Here is a 22,651-nt window from a genome sequence, read left to right on the forward strand (position 1 = left end):
AATTCCTTTTTCCTCAACTCCACAATAACTATTTTGAGGTGCAAATGTATCACATAAATCTTGGTGTTTTTGACAGGTGGAGATTGATTTTTAAAAAACTTACCCCCTCCCTCAAAAAACTGTGCATGTACCTCTCCCAAAAATGGAAAATCCAGAAAGGAAGAATAAGAAAAACGTTCTGGATGGACTATAGCATTCATGCAAGTCCATTCCATAATTCTGGGGTTTGTCTTGCATTGCAAATAAGGCCTATTTTGAATGTCACAGCTTTACACTGATGTGTTTGCAAGGGCTCTGCCCTTCAGTGCAAGAGCACAAATCCATCTGTGCTGAGAATTCCAACAGTGCTGAGATATTCAAACCACATTGATTCTTCCCACTGTGCAACAAAAGGCATTCTGGAGATCTTCCACAGCATTGCCAAAACCCTTTCATCTGTTTCTGGTGTTAGGAGGAAGATTTTTACCTTTGATTTGCACAGCTGAGTGGTTTGTAGCAAAACTGCTTATCAGATAAAATTGTTAAATTGACATGGTTGACCTGGTGCTAAATGACACAGAGCACAAAACTCATAAAGGAATGTTCAAAGGACTATAAGATGCTCTTTTTTCTGCTATATGGATTAGTTTCTGGCCCGTTAAGCACTAATTAGCAGCAATGATCTGTATTTACTTTCTGTCTATCCACAGGAAATGGAGAACAGGGAAAACCTTACCCAATGACTGATGCAGAGCGAGTGGACCAGGCATACAGGGAAAATGGCTTTAATATCTTTGTGAGTGATAAAATTTCTCTGAATCGTTCCCTTCCAGACATCAGGCATCCAAAGTGAGTATACAGTTTGCATTTCTAGGAGTGAAGGTTTGCAAGCCCTAAATTACCACCTCTACAGAAATGTGTTCTTTTTTTATTATGGACTCCTGTACCTTTGTTTATAAAATACAATCCTTGCACAGCTGGGTCCTGGTATTTCCTTAATAAAGGATGGTGTACAGTAATCTCAGTGGGAAATAGAAGAGGTAAAATCTGGGGAAAAAAATCATTTTTTGATTTCAAAAGACTTAAACTTGCAACCCTGCTCAGAAGAAATCTTTAATGTAACCCAGAGGTTCCACTTCTTATGTTGGTCACTAACTGGAAATGACTGTGGTATGCTCAGGAGCAGAAAAAGATGTGAGTAGCTTCACTCAGCTATGTGTGAAGAGTTTTACCAGGTTTATGGAATTATTTTTGTGGACATCTTCCTCATAAAAGCAGCCTTACCAGGATTTACAGGTGGAAATGAGTTCCAGTGGAATGCTGACTTTAGGTTTCATCTGGTTTTTGACATTATGCTGTAAGATGCTGTTGAACTGGATTTTGGTCAAGCCAGAAGTTTTTCTCATGCAAAGGTGCATCACTTAGGACTTGGCCCTTGTTTATAGAAAGCTGAGAGGTTTTTAAATACTGTTTGTGAGGTTCTTAATCTGAAAGCATTGTTAGACATTTGAATCTGAGATTCTTTTGTGTAAAGCTGTATTTATCACAGTTTAGTCAATTTGAATTCAACATCTACTTTATTCACAAGTTACAAGTTCCAGAAGTCAGGTTTTATAATTTGCTAACTGCACAATTGAGATATTACCTCTTCAGCTGTCACAGCAAACTAATCAAATACATTGGCTTGACACCCTTTCTCAGTATAAACACATCAAAAATAGTAGTGAGTGTAACACCATAAATAATTTAAGCATGCAGCTGAAATGTTTAAACATAGAGATAAATCCGGTAACTAAAGATGTCTGTGGATCAGCCCATCCTCAAATTCTAGGAAATACAGTTTGAGTTTACTAATCTAAATTCTACCTGGCCTCCATTTACAGGGTCTGCCTTGGGCTCTGGGAACTTAAACATCACATAATGCCAGTATTTTGTTGTCTGAGGGTTTAATGTTTTGCCTCACATGCTCCAGTGTTTCCTGAAATTGCAACTCAGTGTTGCTAATTCTGATATTTAAACTACTGTAAAATATGAAACTTGTAACTCCAGCCCCAGGTAAACTTAATAAGTGAAGTGTCTGGGACATCAGTGACTTAATCTGTGATTAATGGTGCTGCTGCAGTGGTTTGCTTGTTGCTTGACAAATCTTTTCCCCCAGCACAGCAAACTGTAATTGTGGGGGCCTTGAGCAGTGGATACACAGCATGTGCCTCATGGGCGCTGGGATTAGCAGGACAGGGAGCAGGGTTACCATAGTGGGGGTGTGCAGAGAAGGAATTCACAGCTGGAAAGGTCTGCTTGCATTCTCTGTGCCCATTAAAAACGATATACATGAAATGGTATGGTTTGTCTTACTGGAGAGGTTGATGAGCGTAGTTTATAACAAAGTTAGGCTGAGACCTAGCCATAAAGTTACGAGTTCATAAAGAGTATTCCAGAAGGAAGAGAGCTGTATTTTACAGCCCCTTGCATGCAGTGAGGCAATAGAGAGTTTGGAGTCATGCCCACGGACAGCAGGGAGTGTGAGGAGAAGGTGTCCTGGGGAAAAATGCACTGTCTGCCTTCCCCTAAGCTTTGAGGCCACAGCTGGGCTTGTCCCCAGCAGCTGCCCTGGGTGGGGAAGGGCAGAGAGGCAGCTGATGTGTGAGGTGGTTTGTGTGGACTTTAATGTACCAAACAATGTGTCACCTCTGCTTTCTGTTAATTGTGGGACTCGGGGAGATGGGGCACAGCATGTACTGGCTCTGCCTGGTGCACACATACAATTGTTTGTTTCAACAGTCATGTCTTCCCCTGATAACATTTCCTTTAAGCGCCTCTAGGGTTTTTAATATTAAATACTAATTTTGCAGGACTTGTAAAGCAATTGTAGATACAGTAGCTGGAGGGAAGCAATTTCTCTCCACACTTAATGGTTAAACTTAATAGCTAAAGTTTTCCACTTGTTAAAGTTAGTCAGAAAATTAGAGGATTCCAGTTTAAGAAGAGTTAGAAACAATTCAAGGGCTCTTGGTTCATAGTGGAACAGAGCTGTAGCTAGTAGCTGTTGGAAGAAGGTTAGGGTGGCAATGCCAAGGGCTGGATGAAAGCAGTCCCTGCAGCTTCAGTTTGCATCTTGCATCTGTGCATTGCAGCCACAGCCTGCAGGCTCTTGGCAGCACCCCAGGACAATTCATTACACCCAGAATAAGTTACTGTCCTCTCACACAGGCACCAGAGTAACTTCCTGTAGGCACAGATGTATTGAGCTTGTATAACATAGGTACATCCTTCTCCGTGCCCTGGGAAAGGTACCAGGAAAAAGCTGCCACTGCCAGAGCTGCTTTCATTCCTGTCTGCCCTTCCGGGGGCCAGGGCATGGAATGAGTGCCTGTGTGCATGGAATTGTGCAGAGAGTGACAGCCTCCCAGGGCCTGGCAGGGCACAGCAGCCTGGGGGCTGTGCAAGGGACAGGGAGCAGCGTGGGACCTCCCTGCCCTGCTCCTGGGCACAGGGCGGCTTGTCCTGCTGGCACTGTCATCGTACGCTGCACACACCTCCATTCACACTGGTTTGTTCTGGACACAGGAGGCTCCAGAGATGGAATAGACTACTACTGAAGAGCTGCTGGGTGTTTTTTAGCTACATTGGGTTGCTGTGTGGCCTCAGAGGTTACCTGTTTAACCAGGTGTAAAGTCCACTTATGGCCACACCTGCAGGAAAGGAAACACTGCACTTCATACTGCAGAATTTTATTAATGAAACTGCCCTACAAGGCAAGAGTTCATTACCCCTATTTCAAAAGTAAGAAAATCAATGCACTCTGCATCATTTTGAGGAGTAAAGAATGAACTAAGTTGCTTGCTGGTAATTAATACAGAAGTGCTGGTGTGTTTTTGGTGTGTCTGGTGTATTCTGGCAGCACCTTTTGACTTGCTCTGTCTGTGCCCAGCTGCAAGAACAAGCTGTACCTGGAGAAGCTCCCAAACACCAGTGTGATCATCCCGTTCCACAACGAAGGCTGGTCCTCCCTGCTGCGCACGGTGCACAGCGTCCTGAACCGCTCCCCGCCCGAGCTGGTGGCAGAGGTCGTGCTGGTGGATGACTTCAGTGACAGAGGTAGGGGGCTTTCCCTGGGGCTTCCCCACCAGCCTTCCCTGCCTAAGGGATCACCACACTTGAAAATATGTGTATGATCACCTGAGGTTTTTTTACTTGCCAGCAGCAGAGCTCAGGGCAATCTTGCTCTGGGACATTTGAAAGCAGAAAATTCATGTTCCATGTTCAGGGTGTGATGGTTTAGCTAGTGCTGACATGGACTGTCCGGTGTTCTGGGCAATAGCAAAAGATGGTTTTAATATTCAGCTAAGGGCCTTTGTAGCCCTTAATGTAAAATGTTAAATGTTGACTCTTGAAATAACAAAAAAAACCCCAAGAGCCTGGAATAGCTCACTCGTTGCATTCTACTTTTTTTTCTTTCTTGCTGCAGATCGTGTAAAAGAATCCTTGACAAAAGGTTTCCATCCATCAGATGGGGTTTCCATCCCAGATGGGACTGCCTATGATTTGGCTTGCCTTTCTCATGAATTCTGTGCTCCTGAAAAGTAAATGTGTAGCATCCAAACCTTTTCTCTCCCTTGCTGGGAACGTCCCTCAATATTCTGTACTGCACTGCCCAGAGTAGTCACTTTGGATTGGGTTGAAGTGCTGTCTGCAGAGGTGTGGAGTCACTGCCACCACACATCACCACGAATGGACCAACCACTTCTCATTGCAGCAGCAAAGTGTGCATGTAGTTGTTGAGATCTTTTCCTCTGAGCCATATAAATGGTGCCTGATGCAAATTAAGCTGCCCTTTGCCTTGTGTTTTGCACCCTTGCTGTGGTGGAAAAGACAAGTGCAGAAGGAATCAATGCCCCTGTCATGTAGACACTGCATAGGTGGAGAAATCCCCTGGGAAGTCTTCTGACTCATTTTGAAGAGGGCACAGTGACTCTGAGGGTTTATGATCAGAGCTAGAAACTCTGTTTTCTCCTTTAATGTTCCTAAGACTATTTAGGTTTACGAGCTGCAGAGTTCAAGCCACTGGTATTACTCAAGTGAGGCAGAAGAGCTTTCTGTACAGCTCCTAAAGGATACATCTCCAGAAACCTGATATCTAGGAAGCTCCTAAATGAGCTTGGAAACAAGCTTGTGAATATTTCGTGTTCTGACCTATACTGGCTTCCAAACAGGCACTGCCCAAGTTCTTCTCTCATTAGTTTGCAAGCAAGGCGTGCTGCATTGAACAAATCAATGCTACATGAAATAAGCATTTCTTTAGAGAGTTTTCAGGCTAAGGTGAGGAGAAGGAAAACCCACCTTCCTGCCAAGGTCTTTTTATTGCTACTCAATCTAGAAGCAAATTAGACAAGCTCATGCTGTAACCACAAGTGAATTGTACAAATGGGTTTGTTTTCAGAGAAGTGGAAGTAATGAAATCTAGTTTCCTGTGTATCTGTTTTCCTTGTTCTTTAGATGTGCCTCGACCAGGTGAAAGAGAACCCTCCTGGCTCCACCCCTGTTCCTCAATCTGTACCTGTGCTGTTTGTCCATCTTGCTCTTCTCTGTTTCACCTGCCAAAAACAAAAGACAAAAACTTTTCTCCCTTGGTCATCCATCTTTCATACAAAGGTTGCAAGAAGTAGCTGGGATTCATTTGTGTGCAGCATCTATTTATAAATGGATATAAAAGATTGCAGGTGCTGGACAGTAGGCTAAATTGTCAAGGGAAGAGAATAACACTCATGTAAAGAGTGTGTTAATAAAAACTGGTGTGGGGGTTCTCTTTGGGGGGATTTTTCTTGTTTGGATTTTTTTTAAGCCACTATTTTCCTGCTAGCACAGTTGATTTCTGCACACTGGGACAATTACTGGTTAGGATGAAACATCTTTCCTTCAGTGCTGTCAGTTCTGTATCTGCACTTTTCTTCCTTAACCACACTGGGGTTGACTTGGAAATCCCTCAATGGGCTTAAATAGATCCTTAGTCTTAGGGTGCTCTTAAATCCTAATCACATGATCTTGACTTGAAAGGCTGATGGTTACAAATTTCTGGTAGTAATTTATCCATTGTTAAAAAAAAAAAAAACAAACAACCAAACAAAAAAAAAAAAAAAAGCCACCAAAAACCTAAATGACAAATACTTCAACCTAGTAACTGAGAACTGATAGTTTAATGCATCAAACTGAAATGCATGAAGGAGCAGAAGTTCCAGGAAAACTTTTACTTGTTTGAAAAGAGCATAATCTTGGATTTGGACTGTTAGACAACTGCTCTGGTTATGTTTCTTATTATTAAATTGGGCAGATAATAAGAACTCCACATCCAAGCTGATGATCATCACAGCTGTGCCACAGAACTGGAGAGCAACAGAAAGAATGAGAAATTTCTTGATTTTTCTTTGCAAATCATAAATGATTGGTCCTCTGCATTGTCTGAAAAGTATTCTGCATTGTCCTCAAGAATTCTGTGCTTCTGTTTGAAATAATAGTACCCTAAATTTGTAGCAGTATCTTTTAAAGTTACAGAATCACTTGGATGTAGTGACAGTCGAGGCCAGAGCTGAGATCAGAGGGGCATAGTAGGAACAGTAAATGTCATCTCCTTCTCCTGAAGAGATCAGTAAATAGTCACCATAAACTCCAGTGAAAAGCCAAGGATGGAAAGGATAATCACTCAATAAAAATCTATTATTAATTCTTTTTATGGAGATGTTAGTCTGACAGGATAAAACACTGGATATCTCTGCTGTGTCTCATGCTGGCTTTTCACTCGAGGGTTGTCTAAACAGACCTCCAGAACTTTAATAACTCTTTAAAGAATATTCTTCTATAGCTTGACCTTCCCTGGCAAGGAGATTCTCTCTCCTGCCAGCATTTCTTGTGTGCTGACCTGTGCTGGGGTTAAATGTGCTGGGGTTTGCCAGCTGCCCTTGAGGTGCTGGAATGTTTCTCTCTTCTTCTGCTGTTTCACTGGTTTTTGGGAATGGTGCTATTGGTGCTGATCCATCAGCCTCTTTCATCCCTGTATCTCACACACAGAGAACCTTTGCTGCACATGAAGAAAAGAGGATTTTGGTAATAATAGAAACAGTAAGTGTGGAAACCTGGCTACTGCAAACAGTGTTTTTCCTGACAGATGTTATTTTCATAGCTTTTCATCTGGTTTTAAGCTTGAGTGTAAGGAATTTTTGGTGTGTCTATGAAGAGGGCTGAGAAGTTGGCTAACAGAGTGACAAGAGAGTGAAGACAGATTTCTGGGTTAGTTGGTGGCTGCTGTGATCTGCAGCAAACCTGAGGGGCAGCTGTGGCTGTGCATTATTGGAGCTCCTGGACAGATGAATCATCATCTGGAAGTGTCAGCAGCCATTTATTTCTCAATTTGTTTGAAAGAGACAACTCTGTGACCTTTAGCAATAAACATTTTTCATCCAAAAAATGCTGTCCCGATGACAGGAAATCTTAACAGGGAGCAGCAAAAGCTTTACAAGTCATGTTTTTTAAATGTTTCCTTTGCTTTGTACTTGGAAAGTCAAAATGTGCTGGAAAACTTCTGTCTGGAATGATTTTTTTTTTTTTTTTTTAATGCCTGCAGTATAATGCAAATGGTCCAAATTTATAAAAAGGCTAGAGCCTTTCCTCACCCAAATTTTGTGCAGGATTTGATGTCAGCCAGAGCGCCGTGGGAAAGGCTGCCTGTCAGTGGGGTCAGTGGCTGTGGTGGTTTCATCCCCTTTGCCTTGAGCTGCAGACCACATTGTCACCTCCAGCAGCTCCTTCCTGACACTTAAATCCTCCTCTGTGGGGATTCCCTTGGTAGGTTGGGTTCGTTTAGAGGGAGCTGCTTTCCATCACGTGCTATTGGTCACAGCAGAGTGAATATTGCAGGGCTGGTTTTTATTTTCTCTATTGGTAGTCTCTGCTGTCAGGGTAGTATTGCATTAAGACTGCTACAATGCTTTTTTTCCCTACAGACTTGATTGAGAGTGAAATAAAAACTTTCTCCCCAGTTCAGAACACTTGTAGGGATTTCTGTGCTGAAGAAAATAGGTTATGTTGAAAAGGGAGACACCAATTCAGCAAACTGTTGTTGGAGAATAAGAAATAACCTGCCCAGCACTGGCTGCTTCTTCCTGCATGGTAGAGAACTGGTAGAGAGCCACAGACTGACCTCCATGGGTTTGATGAACCTCAGCTCTTGCAGGGTGGTCCAAAATAATGCCTCCCCTTCTGGATAAGCAGAATTTGGAATGTAACACATGTGAATTACCACTTTAGAATTCCTCATTATAAAAACTCCTAGCTGTGGCAGTCTTGTGTAGATTTGTGACTTCACTTTTAATTTCTATAGTTATTCTTTAGGTTTGATAGGGTAAATTAAACCTTTTCATATGCTGGCATGCAGGGTACTAATTGCATCCCTCCAAGCCTGTTGTTACCAGAATGGCCCTAAGTGAACTAAAATGATTTTTCCATGTATATCAGTTTTCTCCTGGGGACTGTCACATGAAATTTATTTGCTTTTTGAATATCTAATTACCCTGCTGCTGAGTGGGAATTTGGTTCTATTCTGTCATAGAAATGGGAGGAGGAGAACTGAAGTGGAATTGCAGGTCAATTTGTAACACTGCAGCTTTTTCTGTCAGCTCAGATGGCATTTTGTTATTGATAGCTGGCCACAAGTAACAGGCAGGCAGTTCATGGTTCTTCAGGGTCTGCTTCAGTCCCTGGGCTTGCAGCAGAATTGCTATGGTGAGAAATGGATCTGTTCAGCCCCAGGGTCTGTCTTGTATTAAATGAATTGTTGGTCTCCACCTAATTCTTGTAGCTCGTGGACACCTCTGCTGTAAAAGCTGTCTCTGTGTCTGCATGAACAGATGTAAAGCTGTCCTCTGTCTCTCAGTAATAAATGATCAGCCCTGAGCTGGAGGAGCAGGGGGTGGCACATCCCTTTGCAGGATGCTTGTCAGAATGTTCTTTGCTTTTCACCTGGTAGGTATTTGGGAGCCCAGCACAGCAGTGTAACATCAAACACTCCTGGTGAACTGGAACAGGTGCAGAATCACAATTAGTTGAGTTTGGAAAGGAAATCTGGAGATCATCCAAGCCAACCCCTCTTCTCAGCAACAGCAGGTTTCTCTAGATCTTATTACTCACCCAAATTTTGAAAATCTCCAAGGATGGAGACTCCATAATGTCTCTGGGGAACCTGTTCTGCTGTTCAGTCAATCTGTCAGTGACCTAGTTTAAAAAAAGTAATTTAAAAAATGCCTTATGCTTAACCAGCATTTCCTGTGCTTCAGTTTGTGCCCAAGGACTCCCAGGTCCTTTTCTGCAGAGCTCTTATAACATATTTAGGAAACACCTGTAAAAGAATGCCTCTAAAACAAACTAATTGTTTGCATTTATGTGCTTCTGCAACAAACTGATATAATGGATTTTTCAGCCTTTCCCTTAATGCCATCCATGGTAGGATTTTTACCTTTTCACCCTTTGCAGCAGTGAAACTTTTAAAATTATTCAAGACATTTGAAGCTTACTGTGTGCAGGAGGCTGTGACTTAATTGCTGAATGTCATTAAAAGAAACATCTTGTGGTGTACTTGGGGCTGGCTGTGTGCACAGAGGAAAGGGTACATACCACACGGGGTTTATCTTATTTTATGGCTGAGCTTGACAAAAATCAGTGATTGTGGCTAAGTGCTTGCATTTCACATAAAACTCACGTTTCAGCGTTCCATTATTTGCATATTGAGTGACAGCCTGTTCTTACTTGTTTTTAAGATTACTTTGGTATAAATGACAGTGTTTTAGAACAAATGTCCCTTGTTGACAACAAGAACTGCAGTATCTCCAAAGCATGAGGTACATGCAAAGCACTGTGCTGGTACAAGAAGAAAGCTGGATGTGGCAGCACTGACAATGCTGCAGTCTCCAAACATCAGGATTGTTCTGGAAGTGTTGACCCAGCTGGGCCCTCTGCCCATGGTGTTGATGTCTGTACAGTGGCAAGGTGTGAAAGCTGAGCATCCTTCTCAGAGCAGCCAGGCAAATCCTGCACCTGACACTGGGAGGCAACAACAGCTGTCAGCCCAAGTGTTTGCATGTGTTTGACCCGATGTGACAATGATTTGCAAAGTGAACCCTCTGGCCTTTACATTAAGCACAGTCTGGTTTAGGGAGTGGCTATCCAGGAGCTCTGTAAATACATCCTCGGCTGCGGTGGATTTCAAGGAGACAATTTTGTTCTCACGAATGTACATGGGAACTCATTTTCCCTTGGGTGGTTATTATGGAGATTTTTGATTTTAGCTTCATCTTCCAAGACTACTCTGTTACCTTGAACCTCATCTTAATTTGTGGAAACTTTTTTTTTTTAGGAGTCTATTCTATTTATATCTTCAACCATTAATTTTTTTTTTTTTTTTATTCCTTCCACATCAGAGAGGAGACACAACCAAATCCTTCTTTTTCCCTTGACAGATAAATCCCTGTGACATTTTAAAGCCCTCTTCATATTGCAGTGCAGGTAACTCTGGAGGTATGGAATAACCTGAATGGAAAACCAAATGTGAGTGAGGTAACTTGGCTGAACCATGAGCAGTATAATTTGGTATTTGGTCTGGAGGGCAGAAGTCACTGAGTAGTGCAGTGAGGGAGAAGGCAAGGGGTGATTAATGTGTAATTTGGTGCAGCAGCAGGTACATAACAAATACAGCTCTGTTCCATTAACCACATCTGCCAGGCCTTAATTGAAAGAAATCATGTTCTTAGTATCTGAAATAGAAAAAGGTTTAATACTTGTATTCTTTTTGATCTTTAAATGGAACAGTAACAGATTTATGCAGCTAAAGAGATTATCTTTTCATCTTTAGGCACATGCACTGTAAAAGTAATTTTTTTTCTCTCTCAAATGCACTGAAGTGCATCTGGTTAGTACATCTCAGACTATGGAGTGACTGTGCTTAGTACAAAGTGGTGACAGCCTTTCTTGCTGAATTATCAATATTTTCATTTTAAAGCTTCTTACCAGAAAGTATGGAGAAAAGAAGAAAAAGCCAGGCTCTTTTGGGCCAACTGTGCTTTTCCACAAACTTTATAAGTGTTGCTTTCAAGGTCTCTCATAAAAGTTGTGGTAAATATTGTCCCAAACAACTGATAGATTATTTTTTAAGTTAAGTCACAGAATAAAGAGGATTTTTTTCCATGTTAGAATTCATTGCAGACCATCTCAGGCCTGTTTAGACTCATGAAAAATGTCTTTGAAGTAACAGACAGTGAGACATATCTCCCTTTGGGTGAGTGGGAGAAGGTTGGTTCTTCTTGGGTGGAGAGATGTGAAATTTCTGTCCCAAACTGCAGCATGATTCCCAGGGAGCACAGCAGAGCAGGGACACGAGTGTAGGAGTGAATTTGTGAACTCACCAGCACTCTTTTCCATAGAGCACCAAAGGGAGCAATAAAATAAAAGCTGGTGCAGATGTCCCATTTTTGTAGATGAGAAGAGAATAATTTGTTATTCTCCATTTCTGGCAGTGTCTTGTGGTATGAGATACTTTAGATAACAGTGACAAAGTCTGCTTTGGATAAGAGTGAGATGTGGATTAAATTCCACTTTATGTTTTCCCTTTTTTGAGTATTCATTTTTAATGTGTCTTTAATGTCTGTACTCATGTATTCCCTTCATAAAGGGATGTCTAAAACCTGCACTGTTCATTAGGCAATGGCTGGGGAGCATTAAAAGTTTATTCTCTGGTGTTTAAAGAAGCATGAGGGCCTATTGTAGTTGTTTACTACAGCTTTGTTTGTGGCAGCCTAAATTAACTAACCAGTTTACTTTTCATTATCTTGTATTTATTTCTCTAAGATCAGTTGCTATGACTGAAAGATTCTTCCAGAAAGGAAATGAGGTGACTTTAAAAGGTCAAGTGTACTGTGACCTCTTTCTCAGCTAATTATTGTGTAGTGAAGGATGTCTGGCAGTCTAAAGTTTAAAAAAAAATAAATAATTGAGGAGCAGAGTTTCCATTACAGCTCATTAAGTAAATCTCAGTGCATTGCTTGCTACTAAGAAACCCTACACATGTAGCTTCTGTTAGAGGAACTTTGCAGGAAAACAGCTTTAATATCATTCTCCTTACCTTGAAGTACATGTCCTCATCTGCTAGGAGTCAAAAAATCTAGATATCTGCCAGCTGCAGTGCAAATCAGCATTTTAATGCTTTACAGCTGCTTCTCTATAGAAGTTAATTAGAAATGTGATTCAAACACCCTCTGCCCATATATGATATCTATTACTGGTAATCATAGTTTCTGCTATTTAAACCTGCATTTGGAGTGGTATTAACAAAGCAGCTGTTCTACACAGGGACTTTGATAAAGGTGGAAACTTTTTCACTTGGAGAAAATCAGAAACTAAATGCTGCTTCAACTGAAAAATAAAAGTGGATAAACCAAGCTACATTCCTTTTCTAGTTTTAATTGCAGTTATATTTTCTTAGTGAAGAAATGCCACACAATGCTCTGAGTGTAGGATCAGTTCCCGAGGAGCACTGTTGCACCCACAACAGGGATGCACTGATGGAGCACAGTAGTTTAACTTTGGGCAGGGGGAAGCCAAAGCTCCAGAGTTAAAAGCAGGGACCTTCAGCTATCAGTCCTGCCCTGTGCTCTGACATGCAGATGAAATGAATGTGTCACTTGAGAATGGCATTGCCCACGAGATGGCTTTGTTTTGGTATCAGTGCAGCTCTGAACAGGCCTGCATTTGTGCTTTGGGATTTAATAGATTTATTGACCTTTCTAGCAGATGTCACTGACTTACTGTGATAGCTGCATTTCTTGTGAGTAAAGTAAACCAGAGTGCTGGGAACTGATGGTGAAGAGGCCTACAAGAAGAGTAAAGTGTGAGTTTGTAAATTATACTTCTGGCATGCAGAGTTTTTTACCGCAAGTCGATTGTGTGTGTTCTGCCAGCAGCTATATTGCTAATTTTTTCATTTGCCAAATGCATTGTTTTCTGTTCTTTGATACACAGACTACAGGACAGAGCTCCTTCTGCTTTGTCATTCATGGTTATTAATGTTTAAGCATCATTGTAGGACTGAAGGATTATCAGTTAGTCTTCCAATACTCCAATTTGGCTGCAACCCCAGAGCAAAAACTTTGTAGTTCTCTGCTATTAATTTTAGGCTTCATAGTTGTTCTTCCTCACTTAGACACTTGAGATCAGAGCCTGTGGGATCCAAAGGGGTGCATTCCTACCAAATCAAAGCCACTTTCAAGTGAGTTACATCTCGGGCCTAATGGACTGTTCTCTAACGAGACAAAAGTCTGGAGCAGATTTCTCTGTCAATCCTTGTGCTCTTTCTGGAATATTTCCTTTTCTGATGATTTGTACAGAGCAAATACTTTCAGGCCAAGAAATTCTTTGCCTCTATCCGCACTATTCATGTACAAAGCCAACTCTCTGAGGACTGGTTTGTTTTTGGTATCTTCTTTTCTTTTCTTTTTTTCCCCAGCACAACTCCGTGACTTTTAAGGCTTTAATCTCACAGCTTTGATACGTTCCAAAATGTTTCAATAAGGGCTGTCTTAACACTTCATCTGCCTGCATCTCTTCAGATGGTGGCAGGTTTTGCCTTGCTGTTGGTCATAGGATTTAGGTTCCTGTCATGATACGCCGTGCAGAACATCACTGGCAGCAGTGGCTGTGTCCTGACATGCTCCCTGGGCACAGAGGAGGCTTTGGAACAAACTTCTTGAGATGTTTTTGCACCCCTGCTTGTCTCTCCAGTGCCCAGAAAGCAGTTGATGGTACAGGTTCAAGGCAATTAAAGATTTTGAGAGTGCAGGCATTCCTTTGGTTAGACAACTGGGTAGACAAAGCTACTGGTGTGGCCTGAAGATGAGCACAGAGATTGCTCAGGTTGAAGGCAGTAATTTGGGACAATAATGCCCTTCCTTGCCAGTCACCATGGCTACATCAAACTTGAGCTGAATATTAAGTGTACTGCAAGGAATTCACCCGTTTTGCAGCTACAAAGGCTGTGTAGGCCACAACCTGCATCTCTCCAGTGTATGTGTGCCAGCACAGCAGCTCTGAGGTTAAAAGCAATCAACAGGAAATCACTGAGAGCCGCAAAATACCCTCTTTAGATGAGATGTAGTCGACAGAAGAGGGAAAAACCTAAGTGGGTGCTTTAATCTTGATACATATTTAATGAAATGGGAGAAGAGCAAACTAATGAGAATGACTTGACTGTTTCCCGTGGGAGAGATGAGTTCTGGCAGAGGGGGAAAACTGATCTTGTGGGTTGGCCAGGAGGTCAGTGTGCAGGAATTAAGAGGTGATGCATCCACCACAGGTTGACTGCACTGCTCCTGAGGAACAGAAGGTGTTTAAACCTTTACAGCATGATGGAAAGATAGGTAAATGGATTTTTCTGGATTCCCTCTGAAAGCAGCTGTTGGAACAGATTCCTTTACAAAGTAAACTTTCCTGAGAGATTGAGAGGTTGTGCAATCACTAAGATGATGACTCCCTGTGTATTTCCCTGCTTGGAAATGCAGCCTACTAAACTTTCCTTGGGTTCTGGGTGTATTTATATACTAATTCCAGTAAGTGTAAATTTTCCCATTTTAAAATTACACCTTTATCTCTGCATTCAGTGCTAGCATCTCCTGAAGGATACCTGAGCAGGGTTGGAATGTCTGCTCTAGGCTGGAGGAAGCACTAAGAAAGTTCCCTTTGCAAACTGAAGGGTGAATTGATGCACGGGCAGGACAGCAGAAGTTTATACACCTGAGTTCATCACAGTCCAGGCTCACATCTGGTGGTCTTTTCCTCACTAACTCACAATCTGGCTTATTTCTTGGGCACCATTCTTCCACTTCTTTGCACTTTATTGTGCCTGAAACAGAAGCTTGTTTTGAAACCATTTGGAAAGAGAATAAAACCTGTAAGGTTTTCAGCAAACCCTTTTAATCTTTGTTGAAGTCCAAACCATGCTGTATCATCATGTGGGGTGGTACACATTTAGCTGTTGTCCCATGCACAGAAACCCTTCCCCCCCCCCCCCCCCCCCCCAGTTTTTGTTTTTAAAATTGTGCTGAGACCCAACACTGGTGCTGAATGGGCAGTGGAAACTGGGCCCCCTTCCCTTTTGGAGTCCACCCCAGAACTGTAATCAGTGCAGCAACAAATATTAATTCTCTCCTTCCTCAAGCCTTTTCCTCTTTGTAAGAAGATTCAGCTTGGAAAGCTGTGATCAGCCTAATCAGTTTTCTATTACTGAGACTGGTGCTCATAGTGCAATTTGTTAAATCAATTTATTATCCTCCCAACCAACTTCAGTGATCAGAGCGTGAAAACACTGAAAGAAAATTAAAACTAGTGGAAGTGTTGCTTGTTTGGATAACAGCACATTTTGCTGTTTCAAAGGATTACTCATCTGCACCAAAACAGGGAGAGAAGTTAATTTCAATGATTTAGAATCTTCTATTTCAGGGAGGCCTGGTTTGCACATTATGATGGATTCAGGAAGAAGTATAATTCGTTCTTAAATTGTTAAACAGCACGTTAGGGCCAAGTGGCCAAGTAAAAATGAATGGATTCATTTGTAATCCTCAACAAGCGTGTCTGTGTGTGGGAGGGTGGGATGGCAGGCTGGGGTAACCTGTAAACAAATGCCAGATGCATGCTGGCACTTCAGGCTTTGGGTGTTGAAAAGCAGCCAAAATAACCTGCAGAGAAGGGAAATGGTGCTTTTCTGCCTAAAATGGAATTCTGCAGATCCTCCAGTCCTGTCCTCCTGTGCCCTTCAGTGGGAAGGGGAGGTTCCCTGGATTTTCAGAGGGGAGTGGCTCTCCCATCTTTGCATCTTCAAGCTTCTGAGTGTGAACTAAAGCAAAGCACCTCAGCAGGTGCCAGGATCCTGTAGGGCACAGGGACCTTTGGTGCTACCAGTGGCATCAGAGTAACGTGGGAAGGTGTCTGGGAATGTTTCCTATTTCTGCAGTGCTGTCCCTTCTGGATTTGGTTGATGGTACACATCTGGAAAAGGCACTGGAGCTGCAGATGTGCTGTACAGTGTAAAATTCAGAAACCAAAGCTGATGGTATCATATGAACCATGAAATGTTGCACTGGTAGGACAGGAGAAGTGTTTCACTCATAGTTCTTTCACAGGACATAAATCACTTTAATAGTTTCAAGTCATGGCTGGTGGTTGTTTTTCTATCGCAAATACTGGTACTCTCTTCCCTGCCAAATACTGCAGAGCTGTTACAGGGGCTATAAGCTATTAAAAAAAACAACAAAAGCTATCAAAAAAAAACCTCCTTGGACTCTTCTGTCTTCCTCCAGTTTCTGCATATACTTGTGTTTGAATTTCTTAGGTGCCTCTGCAGGTGGCAGAGTACGGTGTTGGAATGAAAAGTCAACTGGATATGAGCAATTCCAGTCCTGGAAGGTCCTGGGCATGCTGCAAGTGGTCACCAGGCTAGAGGGGTCTGAGGGCAGCTCTGCTTGGATGAAGCTAGTAGGAAGAAGTACAGTGAGGCCACCACAGAAATTTGACCTAGGGGGAAAAAATGCCTTATTTTGCAAAGTTTAGGGCTGCTTCTGTAAAGCAGGATGCTTCTAAAACTTCTCTCCTATCTTCACACAGCTTTATTTACAGCTCAAAGTAAAGAAAGCAGTGGTTCTTGACTGGTACTGTTAATGTATACACTGTACATCAACTTTATTGCAAAGTATGTTAGCAAACTACCAGAATAGTTTTCAATCTGCAGATAATCTTACTCTCATTTATATTTTTGGGCTGTGTTACTTTGCCCAGCATAGGCATAGCCATTGGAATCCATCCAGTTCACCTAACAACTTTCATTAAAGAAAATTGCCCTTGTAATAAAAATTACTCAGTGTGACAAGATTCCATAATATATTTTTTTAAAGCTTCATTAAATTTTGTAGTAGTTAACGGCACTTGTTTGGGTTTTTTTAATTTTCTTTTAAAAGCAAAATTTGGCTTAATTGGGACAATATTTGAAATAGAAGGAAATAACTATTTTCTATCTGGGTGCATAGAAGCCAGGCTGTGTGGCAGGAATAGCATGAGGATAAGGAAATAAAGAAATCTCTTTGAAAACCACATTTTACTGAGTTTTGTATATTGTGAGGTTGCTCAGAGGTCTGTGACTCTTCAATTAGGCAAAGCAGATGCAATAAGCTCTGCCCACTTACAGTTCATGATAGAGAAGTCTTAATCTGACAAAATGCAGTAACCAAAGATGGATTTTTCTGCACATTTGGGAGGAACAGCCTACCTGAGCATCATCCTGCAGGACAGCCCTCAGCAGGCGTGTTCCCTGCAGCAGTGTCAGTGCACAGATGCTGCTGGAACACCTGCAGCTTTTCCTTGTTCTCCAAAGCATCAGGGACATGATTCCTGTCGTGTGAGGCACTTTACCAGTGCAGCAAACAGCAGAGTCCTCACTGCAAGCATGGAAGGCTTTGGTGTTTTCTTGCTATGGAAATGTAGTAAAGAAGTGCTGAAGAATGAAACTCAGCTTTTGGGAATGCAGTGAGAAGTCTGGATTAGACTCTCTGCTGTCTCTTTGTACAGTACTTGCCTGAGAACACCCCATGGCTCCTGTGCCTTCCTTTCCCCATGACACTATAAAAATGGGGAAATCTCCATTTTTAGCTGCTTGTTCATCTATAGACACAAATCACCCTGTCCTCAGTCAGTGTAGCAGAGCAGCCTTCATCATCACAGCATCATCACAAGTGATATGGCCAAGTCCAGTGGCTCTGTGCTACCCTTTTGGGGGGCGTGTGAGACCAGATCCCAGGACGTTCTCATGTTTGGTAGGAGGCTGAGCATGCCATGCTTGTGTCCCTGGAGGAGTCACTTCAGCTGCCCCAGGTGTCACCACAGATGAAATTGCACCACAAATCAGAACAGTTCAGAAAGGCTGGTGATGTTAAAATGGAAATTATGGACACACATGTGGTAGGCAAACCTCTGGGATCTTTCCTAGTCTCGTTTTCTCATTTTAATCAAAATAAAGAGCTGAAGAAAGGCTCTTTATATTTTCCATTGGTTTGGAACTGTGGATTTTTTAAGACTTTCCAGTGCTTTATAGGTTTGGCTTGGATAATGTATGTATTATGTAGTCTGATCATCCAAGTGTCTTCTGCTATTATCAATCTCTGGCTGTTGTTAGGGAAATCAGACTGAGAGTGTCTTGTGTGATGGTTCCTTCTTTTATTATAACGAGCACCAGCAGCCACTCTTGTGTTTATCTTGTATTGGGTACATAAAGTAAAGTCTGCATCCTGGTTTGGGCTTAGCTGATTTATGCTTGAAGTGAGAATTATTTGTTCTCTGCAATGAAACAATCTTTTGTGACAAACTAACAATGGCAAGGGATGAGCTCTGATGTTAAACAGTGGTAGCTTTTCTTTTCTTTTTTTTTTTTTTTTTCTCCTCTCGTTTTAAGTCTACGCACTGCCTCAGGAGGAAGGCAGCTGCACTAATAATATGTCTAGTCTCTGTGGAAGGCCCTTATTTGAAAAATCTGTAATTGAGTGGACAAAATTTCTGGTTGCTTGAGAGGATCTATTCAGAAGAGACCTGAAAAGGAAGAGGGAAAAGCACACTAGACATCAAGAAGTCCTAAGGGCTCTATTGAGAGGGAAACCTATGTTGATACTGTGAGACAATTACACTTGTCAGGCAAAACACCAAAATGAATCTGTGAAGTAAAATCCTGGGGAATATTAAACAAAGCTTTGAACAGGGCAGAGAGCTTGCTGGGAATACCTCAAAAGCAAGGAGGTGTATTTGGGTGATGTTTGAAGGGAGGCAATGATGGCTGCTTCAAAGAGCAGGCACAGAATGTGTGTTACCACAGGGCTTCTGACCATTCTCACACTTGCCAGGTCAGCTGAATAAGGAGAGCTCATAACTAGGTTAAGTTTATTTGCTCCTTTGCTCTTTTCAGTGAGCTGTTCCAATGCCCAGCCTCCCTGGTGCCCTGTTCAGGGCCACTTTCCTGCTGTTGGCCTTTCCAGCCCCTGCCTTTCATGCTTCCTTTGGATACTGAGGAAGATGTGCTGTACAGAGTGGAGAGGATGTGTTCCCTACAGAAGGCAAATACCCTCAGAGGGTTGTTTGTATTTCAGTGATTGCCTCTAGTCAAGTTTTGTTGTGTGAGATTTTGAGTTGCTTGCTTAGATGTAAGATACTAAGTTTTGTTTAGTGAGGCTTCTTTCCTGCATCGGTTGTTGACTGCAGTGGGTGCTGTGGGGCATTAATGAACAATCTCTGGCACCCTCTGAATGGGCTTTCCTGTCAAAACTTCAGATGCCTGAAAGATCAACCCATTAGTGATGAGGCCAGCGTCAGCTCAGCCTATTTTTAGGTTTTTCTTTGCTGCTTCACTCTTTGATGTAAAGACAGCTGTGTTCCCCTCTCTCGTTATGCAGACCAAACTTTTTATCTGCACTTTGGAACAAGCTGTCCATTGTTTTGATCACTCACTGATCTTTCTCTGCAGCTCTCCTGTTTGAATTCTTGTCAATCATGGTGACTGTCACTGTGTTAATTCAGATGTGGCTCCAGTCCATGTTCAGTTGTGTAAATATTAACATATTTAAATGCAAATCTCCTCTGATAAGCATTTGAGGAAGCCATCCCCATACACTGTGGCTGTGCCTGCCTTGCAGCTTGGAGGGGTGTCTGACTAGGCTTTTTCCTGGTTTTTGTTTATGCATGAGTAGATTGCTATGTTGTGTGTTTTGAAGAAACCACACAGAGCTAAATGCCCTGAGTGTGGTTTACTTCTGAAAATGAATTCCGCTGTGTCTTTTCTAGGTTAACGTGGTTTTCCACAAGTGTCCAAGAATCCTGGCTCAGGGTCTGCCAGCTGTCTTTTTATTCCTTTTCCTCCTCCTCTGCTGCTTTCTTTCTCATTCTATACACTTTGTTCCTTTTTTTTTTTTTTTTTTTTTTCTCAGCTGTTTAATTGCTTCTAAAGTTTTGGAACATCCTCAAAAGTCTTGCTTGGGCAGTTATTTTCAGACCCTTAAAAGCAGTAAGTTTTACTTCCTTTTTCCTATCGCTGCATTTGTTACCTGTTGAGGCCATACTTCCAAAGACATCTCCTCCTGGTAAAGACAGAGCAGCGTTTTTAAGGGATTGCTTGTTCCCAATGTCTCCTTTTCACACAGAGCACCTGAAGAAGCGCCTGGAGGATTACATGGCGCAGTTCCCCAGCGTGCGGATCCTGCGCACCAAGAGGAGGGAGGGGCTGATCAGGACCCGCATGCTGGGGGCCTCGGTGGCCATCGGGGACGTCATCACCTTCCTGGACTCCCACTGCGAGGCCAACGTCAACTGGCTGCCCCCTCTGCTCGGTGAGTGGGGCTGCTGGAATCATTCCCACCTGCTGCTTTCCCCTCAGGCTGTAAGTGGATAAAAGATGAAATATCATAGGAGGACAAACCACAAGACTCAAGTGAATTGCTGGCGATTTGTAGTGCTGAGTACAAGACTTTTTCTGTTCTGGAGTCCTGCACTGTGCAGTAACCCTGCTGTATGCTTTTGTTAATTAAAGAGCAGAAATCATATTCTTCTGTTTCTTCATTAAATGAAATCTTAAATAATTTACAGCTTGCTAGAAGAGTAAACTATCACATGGTCATTCAACAGCTTGCCGAGAGGAATGGCTTGATGATAGAGAAAAGATTTTTACATATAGTTTTTGAGTCGTTTTAAGGGGTTTATCTCCACTATAACTATATTTAACTTCATAGTCTGCAAGGCTGTGAAAAATACTTCTTGTGAATGAGAGCTGGTGGTGTGTATTTGTAGAACATGGGCGCTCCTTTCCAAGGCAGCACTCCATCTTTGAGGAGGTGTCAGTTCCTTTCAAGGATGACTAATTGAAGGGGCAGTGCTCTCTGTTTCTGGTACCTGTCTGCCTCTGGCCGGTACCAAATTCCTTCACATCCTGCTGCCAGTGACCTGTCAGAGCTCTCTGAGGTGTGACTTTCTCAAACAGGTTGTGGCAACAATTGTCAAGCAGAGGTTTAAGAAAGAGTGCAGAATTGATGGATGGTTATCCTGTTGCTTTCACTACAGTTTATATTTGGCAATAGTTTGAAACATTTGCAGCTTTATGAACCCCAGGGAGGAAGGACAGAATTAGCTCCAATGCCATTTAAATGAGAACACTAAGAGGATGCTTTGATTTTTAAAGCACAGAAAGGATTTCTGTGAGATGTTGTTTTGGAAACTGAAACGTCATTTTATCACCTCTGCTCTGAGAGCTAACTTCCAACAAGAGACTGTCTCAGTAACAAAGTATTTAAGAAATTCCAGATGTTTATGCAGGAATTGATCCTGTGTTTGGTGGGAGGAAAAGGTTGGGGGGCAGGAGGTAACACTTGAATTGCTTGAGCCTGCTGAGAGTACTTATGCCATTATTCTGAAATGCTTCCTGCCAGATTCTAGTGTGGCAGTTAGGGCTGGGTGGTGCCGTGGATTATTCCCTGGATCTGGATCTGCACAGAAGGGGTTCACATCCCGGTCACTTGTGGAAATGAGGATGGCTCACCGAGTACAAGAAGTCTGGTTTTAGCCTGGCAGTCATTTCTCTGTGGTAGTGTGGCTGTGTCTTCCCATTCTGCTTCTGGGTGATGGGTGCCTGGTGTTTTTCTCTCAGTGATTGCAGAAGTAGCAGATAAATTGATATAAATTCGAGCATCTGCTCACTAGAGAAGGAACAGGAAGAAAACTGTGTCATTCTTGGACAGCTTCATATTTTGATGCTCTTTTTTAGTAATTTCATGGTGAAAGGAACCAGCTGGTGCAGGTTTTCTAACATGTTTCTCCAATCTTTAGATCGGATTGCTCGAAACCGCAAGACTATCGTCTGCCCAATGATTGATGTTATTGATCACGACCACTTCGGATATGAGACTCAGGCTGGAGATGCAATGCGAGGGGCGTTTGACTGGGAGATGTATTACAAGAGGATCCCCATTCCTCCTGAGTTACAGAAACCTGATCCCAGTGATCCCTTTGAGTAAGTTACTGAAACGCAGAGTGCTAAGAGCCAGCTAATGAAATAATACCCTGCTGTAGGGTTGGTTTACACCTCAGCATAGCAAAAGCCAGAAGCTGGTGTTAAGCTGCTTGCTTTTTTGGCAGCTGTTTGCTTTGCTGGTTTGAAAGAAATGCATTGTATAGTAGCTGTGAACACTCTCCTTTTCATTGCTGTTTTTTGCCACGTTAATTCCTGCAGAAGTTAACATTTCACTAAAATCTCTAATGTGTAACAATTAATGCGGTCATTTATTACTGAGATCTTTCAAACATAACTTAGGATCCCTAATGCTCTGCCAAAAACAACAAATCAATGGTGGGTTATGTGTCATTCCCAGATGGGGGAAGAAGAAAACTAAGCAGAATAATTACAGCAATTTTGATTATTACAATGCACTGCAGAAGTAAATCTGTGATCAAGTTGTGCTCTGCTGTTGCTGTGCTTGCCAACACTGAGACAGTTCTGCTGTCCATTATACTCTGCAGTGTTTAAAAAAAATAAAAAACAACCAACAAAACACTTTTTGAGGTCAAA

The 22,651-nt window shown here is 42.2% G+C and overlaps 1 protein-coding gene and 1 long non-coding RNA gene across 2 annotated transcripts in view; both read left to right on the top strand.

The window, feature by feature from the left end:
* The window catches only part of GALNT10 (polypeptide N-acetylgalactosaminyltransferase 10), an 80,826-nt gene that overhangs the window by 37,995 nt on the left and 20,180 nt on the right, over positions 1–22,651 (top strand). The window contains exons 3-6 of the mRNA XM_032750800.3: positions 690–828; positions 3,911–4,077; positions 20,238–20,423; positions 21,913–22,096. Coding sequence (XP_032606691.3) covers positions 690–828; positions 3,911–4,077; positions 20,238–20,423; positions 21,913–22,096 — 676 coding nt within the window. The remainder of the gene's footprint in view (positions 1–689; positions 829–3,910; positions 4,078–20,237; positions 20,424–21,912; positions 22,097–22,651) is intronic.
* On the top strand, positions 836–3,771 carry LOC140685034 (uncharacterized). Its single transcript, XR_012058198.1, has 2 exons — positions 836–2,408; positions 2,513–3,771. It is a non-coding gene; the product is annotated as an uncharacterized lncRNA (long non-coding RNA).

Source organism: Taeniopygia guttata, chromosome 13 (assembly GCF_048771995.1).
Source record: "Taeniopygia guttata chromosome 13, bTaeGut7.mat, whole genome shotgun sequence".
Taxonomy (NCBI): Eukaryota; Metazoa; Chordata; class Aves; order Passeriformes; family Estrildidae; genus Taeniopygia; species Taeniopygia guttata.